The 7,226-nt window shown below is 42.5% G+C and overlaps 1 protein-coding gene across 2 annotated transcripts in view; it reads right to left on the bottom strand.

The window, feature by feature from the left end:
• Window positions 1–410: 410 nt before the first annotated feature.
• Window positions 411–7,226, bottom strand: part of os9.S (osteosarcoma amplified 9, endoplasmic reticulum lectin S homeolog) — a 37,085-nt gene continuing 30,269 nt past the window's right edge. For both annotated transcript variants that reach the window (XM_018250093.2, XM_018250092.2), the window contains one exon: window positions 411–668. In XM_018250093.2, the coding sequence (XP_018105582.1) occupies window positions 528–668 (141 nt within the window). In that variant the 3' untranslated portion in view covers window positions 411–527. The remainder of the gene's footprint in view (window positions 669–7,226) is intronic.

The raw sequence follows: 7,226 nt of genomic DNA, 5'->3' as shown, positions 1-7,226 counted from the left end.
GCAAGCAAAAAAGTGCCTGGAACTGCTGCTGCCACTGACTTCAATGTGAATCTGATGTGCACAAGAAGCATTAGTTTTGTTTCTGGCAGATCTCAGTGAAGTCAATGATAGATGCTTTCTATGCTGGGATATAAAAAATGTCCCATGTGCCATACCCATGGCAAACAATATATGAAAAACTGAACGAATGGAGCCATAAATAGTGCATATTTATTTCCCATAGTGCAGTCTTAAGCTTTTTTTAAGTCTTTCCTTGGAATCATCGAAGTACTGTATTTTCACTGTACTGGTGTACAAGCAATACTACTGAAAGCTAGAGAAACTACTGCTAGGTATGCTTTGCTATATTCAGATAACCCCCTACCATCAACATCTTTAAAGTGCAGGAAAAACTACGGTCCACAAGGATGTTGTGTTACTATTGCCATAATCCAATTATGTTTATTTGTCTAAAAATTTGATACAAAGCTCATGTTTATTGTATTGTTCATTCAAGTGTTTATTGGGAGATATCCAGCCAGCGTAGGTTAAAAATCAACTTCATCCGTGTCTGCACCAGTCCTTGTATTTTTGGAGTCTTCTTGATTTTGGTTCCAGACAAATCGATAGTTGTCCTCTAGCTGTTGTTGCCGCTTCCTTTCTTTGTGAACCTCTTCTGTTCCCTGAACCTAGCGGAAAATGAATATACAGCCATGGATAATAATTTATGAAGGAGGCAGAAATCAGATCTAGGTACATACATGACTTTTAGTAAAAGAGAGTTGTATAAGGCAGCTGCTCTAGTTTCTCCATACACCAGTAAGGCATTTAAATACTAGCCAATAGAATTAGAGATGAAAAGCGGTAAAAGCGGGGAGGAGGAAAGGGTACTTTATATACATCAAATGGCTTTCCAATTTGGACTCTGTTGAAATTTTAAACAGCATACATATTCATAATGTATAAGTTGATACGAGAGGTTTCTGTATATGCAGCAGGAATAATATGACATTACTACTACAAGTAGGCAATATCTGTGTCACTTGAATGTGTTTAAATAAAGAATTCTTGAATGGTGGAACTTACTTTAGGTTTTTACCCATGCCTTTCCAAAGGGAAACGTGGAGATTCGTTGCTGCGACTTTTAAAAAAACGAATCATGGCGACGAATTGCCTTTCCGCAAAACATCCCCTGATTCATCCTGGTGGTGACTTCTAGCACATATATATTTTGGAGTTGTTGGAATTGTGCTGTATTAATGAACCATGACAAATTGTACTGCTTCTAGCATTAATTTCATGCAAATTCAAGTTTAAAACTTTTAGAATGATTCAGAAGGTAAATGTACATATTATGCTTGATTCACTACCAGTAACCATGCATTTTCCATTTATATTGAAGGCAAGATATATCTGCAGTGTGTTTTTAAGAGAGAGACAAAACTCTGCAAATTTCCCTGTGTGACATTATCTTAAAGGGCAAGTCAACTCCAAAATAAACATTTGCCTAATAAAAGAAACATAATTCTAAGCAACTTTCCAATATGCATTTATTCAATTTTTTTTTTTAACTTTTAGGGGCACATTTACTAAGCTCGAGTGAAGGATTCGAATGAAAAAAACTTCGAATTTCGAAGTATTTTTTTGGGTACTTTGACCATTGAATAGGCTACTACGACCTTCGACTTCGATTCAAACTAAAAATCATTTCGACTATTCGATAGTTGAAGTACTGTCTCTTTAAAAAATACTTCGACTACATCCTTCGCCAGTTTAAACCTACCGAGGTTCAATGTTAGCCTATGGGGACCTTCCCCAGCACTTTTCTAACCTTGTTTTGATCGAAGAAAAATCCTTTGATCGATTCCTTAAAATCATTAGAATCGTTTGTTCGATCGAAAGATTTGCGCTAAATCCTTTGAATTCGATATTCGAAGGATTTAAATTCGAGGGTCGAATTTGAGGGTTTATTAACCCTCGATATTCGACCCTTGATAAATGTGCCCCTAAAAGTTATATGTAAAAACAATTGCTATTGAAAGCAGCATTTGCTCAACTCATTTGCTCAGCTGCCTTGTCTTAAAATATATATATATATATATATATATATATATATATATATATATATATATATATATTACACAAAAGCCATGAATATATTGTAAATTATTTCCTTATAAACGGTGAGTAATAATGTGATGTCATTTTTTTCACATGTGTAAACTTGTGTATTATAATAAATAAAGTACCCCTTGTTTAAAATTTGAGGATATTAGAAGTAACCTCGGAGTTCCATGGCCTGTATAAAAGCTTGAGGCCGAATTGTCTTGAAAATCCTCTGTGACTTATAATATCCTTATATTTTACAATAGGGGGTTACTTCTATCTATCTATCTATCTATCTATCTATCTATCTATCTATCTATCTATCTATCTATATATATATATACTAGTTCTTGTGGACGCACACCTTCAGCCAGATCAGAACCCGGGTGCTAGTCGAGGTAGGTTAAATGTAGGTAAGCAAATAGACAGCACTCCAAGGAATATTCACCAGGGTAATATATGCGAAAGAAGTTTTATTGAATCCGACGTTTCAGCTCTATTGCAGAGCTTTCATCAGGGAAGGGAAAACAGAGAATGGTGTCCAGTGAGGGATTTAAAAACGCTATTTTGGCGCCAATGAACGTTGCTAGGCAACCAAAACAACATAGGACTGTGCGGAAAGTGTCAGTGCCAAACAAGTTTATACATGGTGACCTACTCCTCTATAGCGCAATCTCCAGTCTCCCGGCTAAGTGTCAGCTGAATATTGTGGCCATAAAGCGACAGCTGCTAAAGTGGGTGTACTGTGGGCGTGGTTACCTCCCCGTCCATGGTGCTGTATTGGTGGGCGGTGTCTATGACACGGAGGTTCGGTGGGCGGAGCGGCTATCGAGGTGCAAGCGGTCACACCCCCCATCTCCACGCGCAGCACCCCTAGCAACACTCGGTGTCAAGCTAGAGGGTGCTAGACAGGGAAGCTGCGCAGCCAGTCAGCGATACCGCCGACGTGCTGACGCTGCCATCGGACTGTCTGTACCAATTATTAGCGCGGAAGATCTAGGGCAGCCATTTGTTCCACCACCTAAACCCAATCCCCACATTCCAGGGCCAAATAGGACGTACGTACACTATTGATTAATGCGCAAGAGGGAGGGAGCAATCGTAGTATTGTGCAGAGGAGTCATTGGTCGTGACATATTAAAAACACAGTGTGTAGCTAAGGTTCAAGCGCAGCAAAACGGGTATCATTACTAAATGTTTACTATTGGGGGCACAAATACAGGTTATATACAATTCAGACAAAGCAACCCAGGGGCAAAGTTTCATTTAGTCCTCTTGGGGTAACCGTGTCAAGTCTGTGTATCCAACGCGATTCTCTCCTCAGCAATGCCTGTTCTCTGTTGCCCCCCCTACTTAACAAGGGTTGAAAATCAATGGCCATGCATTTAAAAGTTGGAAGAGTGTGCCCCTTCTGTAGGAAATGTCTTGCCACTGGTTGTAAGGCATTGCCCTCCCTCAGGGCTTTGCTGATTGCAGCTCTGTGGTTGCCAATCCTTTCTCTCAAGGTAGTACAGGTCTTGCCGACATAGTATAGTCCACATGGGCAGGTGATAATGTAGACTATGTAGGTGGAGGTACATGTAAGTCTATGTCGTATCTTGTATCTCCTACCTGTATGGGGATGTGGAAAGTCTGGACCGACCAATAGACATCTGCAAGTGACGCAATTGGGGCATCTATAGCAGCCAAGTTTGGTTTGTATGGAGAGCCAATCTGTGCTACTGCTGTGGGGTCCCTTGAAGTCTGTTCTGACCAAAAGGTCCTTCAGGCTTTTACCCCTCTTGTAGCCCATTATGGGCCTTTTGGACCTATGAAGACTTAGTGTATCGTCCATACTTAACATAGGCCAGTGCTTGTTCACATTGGTCTTTAGATATTGGGAGCCTGTGGTATAAGTAGTGGTGAAAATCATTTGTTCTTTCGGCTGTTCCATCCCTGAGGATGGATGCAGAAGATCCTGTTGTGAGTGCTGAAGTGCTCTGTTGAGTTGTGTCAAAAGCAGCTCCTGGGGGTACCCCCTTTCGAGGAATCTGGTAAGCATGTCTCTAAGTTGTGTTTCCGCCATGGTTCTGGTGTTGTTATTGCGTATTACCCGCATAAACTGAGAGTAAGGTATCCCCTGGATCGTTGCCGGCGGATGATGGCTTGCCGCATGTAGAATAGAGTTTCTATCGGTCGATTTCCGAAACAGTCTTGTGCCCAATGTGCCGTTATCAAAAAATATGTTTAGATCTAGGAAATCAATATTGTCAGTACTGTGGTTGATCGTGAGTTTGATAGGGCTGTCTTGGTCATTCAAATGTTGGTGAAACTGCAATAGTGAATCCTCTGTGCCGGTCCATATCATGAAGAGATCATCTATGTAACGAAAATAAGATAATATAGTCTTCCCGAGATGGGGAAAAATGTTAACTGTTTCATAGTCCCACATATAGATGTTGGCATAGGATGGTGCCAGGGCACTGCCCATTGCGGTGCCGGAGACCTGTAGATAAAAGAGGTTTTCGAATCTGAAGAAATTTCTGGATAATGCTAATTCAAGCAGCTGGGTTATGAACTCGACAGGAACATTCCTAGGAGGTGCTGTTATGAGTGCTCTTTTGCAGGCTTCAATCCCCTGTGTATGTGGTATCACCGTATATAGGCTTTTAACGTCCATAGTAACCAAAATGCTGTGTGGGGGGATCGATGTAAGGCTTTGTAACTTCTTAATGACATGTCCCGAGTCCTGTGTGTATGAAATCATGTTCCGTACAAGAGGCTGGAGATAGTGATCCACATAAATTGCGACGGATTGATATAGGGAGCCTATAGCTGAAATAATGGGTCTCCCTGGGGGTGCCGAAGTAGATTTATGGATTTTGGGCAAAGTGTATATGACTGGTGTCCGTGGATATTTGGTAATTAGATAATCAAATGTGCTAGTATCAAGCCATCCGGCATTTTTGGCCATCAGCAATAAATCATCCAGTTCCTTCTTGAATTTGTATGTTGGGTCCCCTGGTAGGGGTCTGTATGTATTGTTGTCTGCCAGTTGTCCCAAAATTTTGTTTCTGTAATAAGCATAGTCCAGCAGGACTATGGCGCCCCCTTTATCTGCAGGTCTAATCACTAGATCCTTGTCGTTGCTAAGTGTAGAAATAGCCTTTCTTTCGTCCGATGTGAGATTCAGACGTGCTTTTGGTTTGTGTGGCATGTTGTTAACTTCGCTGTTCAAAATGTTGCCAAACGTTTTGATGGAAGCGGGTGGGTTAGGAGGGTCAAAGGAGCTTTTACTTCGAAATTTTGGAATTTCCTTCTCTGGTGCGTTCTTGTAATGTTCCTTAAGTCTGAGTTTTCTTTGGAATCTATGGATATCAACCAACATATCGAAAGGGTCAGGAGAAGTAGTGGGTACAAATGATAAACCTTTGGATAATAGTGAGAATTCACCAGAGGAGAGGATGTGTTTGCTTAGGTTAAATATTATGTCCTCCTGCCTCTTGGGGGTTTCCCTCTTATTTTTATGCCCCCCACGTCTTGTGTGCTGTCGCTTCCTTCTTTTTCTTTTACTTTTTTGGATCTTGTCTCCACCCCTAAAAAAGGTATGTCTGTGGCATTGTCTGAATCTGTAGACTGGTCTGAGCTGTCGACCGTGCGGAGCGTTCTTGGGATATGTTTGCGGCGTCTCAGTGGAGGTCTATAGTTGTCCGATTTAATGCCCATCAACCAACCGTAGACTCGTTTATTCTTATAGTCATCCGAGACTTTCTTAAGTTTGTTTTGTTTAAAAGATGTTAGGTCTTGTTTGTATTTGTCTATTTGTTTCTGCAGTTTGTCCAACCAGTCCGTGGTTGTGTCAGTCCGTAGGTCTGCCAGATGTTGTTGTTCCAGCTGGGAGATCTCGCTCCTTGTTGCCGTTAAGTCCTTGCCCACCTGCTCCACCACAAGAAGTATCAGATCGAAGGAGCATCTATTTAGTATCCCACACCATTTCGAACAGAAGTCTGGATTGTTACGGCCCAGGGTCGGTATATTATTAATTCTAAAGCCCCTGGGGATTAACCGTTGCCTATGATAGTTCGAAAGGTAAATGCCATGCAGTAGAAAGTCCTGTTCCTTGCGTTTAAGGTTTAGAAGATCATGGTAAATATCAGTGTTTGTTTTACTCACTATTAGATCTTGTGGTGCTTCCGAGAAGAGTATACGATCTGCGTCCTGGGTAGTGAATGCAAAGTCCAAGCTAGTGTCGATGTCCAGTGGGAGTTGGGATAAGCTCTCTGCCATGCCTCAATGTGCAAGTAGATGGAGGATTGGCAGCCAGGAGAGTCTTGTATAGTGCGGGGCCCGTGCTTCCGACGTGACGTCCGTGTTGCCTTAAAACAGCTACTGAGACAAATCTGGTCAGGGGAATCGTGTGGAGTGTAGAGTCAGTGCCTCCGACGTGGTGCCCGTAGTGCCTTGAATCATCTGCTGGACCAAATCTGGTTCCCGATGTGTAGCCTCTAATACAAATTAAAAGATCAGTCCATAGTAAGGAAGGGGGCGAATGTGGGTTCGTTCCCCTTATGTCTTTAGTAGCAGGGTGCGAGCCGAGGAGCCACCAACATAGGTAAGTCCGTGTATACTAGTTCTTGTGGACGCACACCTTCAGCCAGATCAGAACCCGGGTGCTAGTCGAGGTAGGTTAAATGTAGGTAAGCAAATAGACAGCACTCCAAGGAATATTCACCAGGGTAATATATGCGAAAGAAGTTTTATTGAATCCGACATTTCAGCTCTATTGCAGAGCTTTCATCAGGGAAGGGAAAACAGAGAATGGTGTCCAGTGAGGGATTTAAAAACGCTATTTTGGCGCCAATGAACGTTGCTAGGCAACCAAAACAACATAGGACTGTGCGGAAAGTGTCAGTGCCAAACAAGTTTATACATGGTGACCTACTCCTCTATAGCGCAATCTCCAGTCTCCCGGCTAAGTGTCAGCTGAATATTGTGGCCATAAAGCGACAGCTGCTAAAGTGGGTGTACTGTGGGCGTGGTTACCTCCCCGTCCATGGTGCTGTATTGGTGGGCGGTGTCTATGACACGGAGGTTCGGTGGGCGGAGCGGCTATCGAGGTGCAAGCGGTCACACCCCCCCATCTCCACGCGCAGCACCCCTAG

This window comes from Xenopus laevis, chromosome 2S (assembly GCF_017654675.1).
Source record: "Xenopus laevis strain J_2021 chromosome 2S, Xenopus_laevis_v10.1, whole genome shotgun sequence".
Classification (NCBI taxonomy): Eukaryota; Metazoa; Chordata; class Amphibia; order Anura; family Pipidae; genus Xenopus; species Xenopus laevis.
Note: the sequence above shows the minus strand (reverse complement) of the source record. Positions and strands in the feature narration are given on the sequence as shown.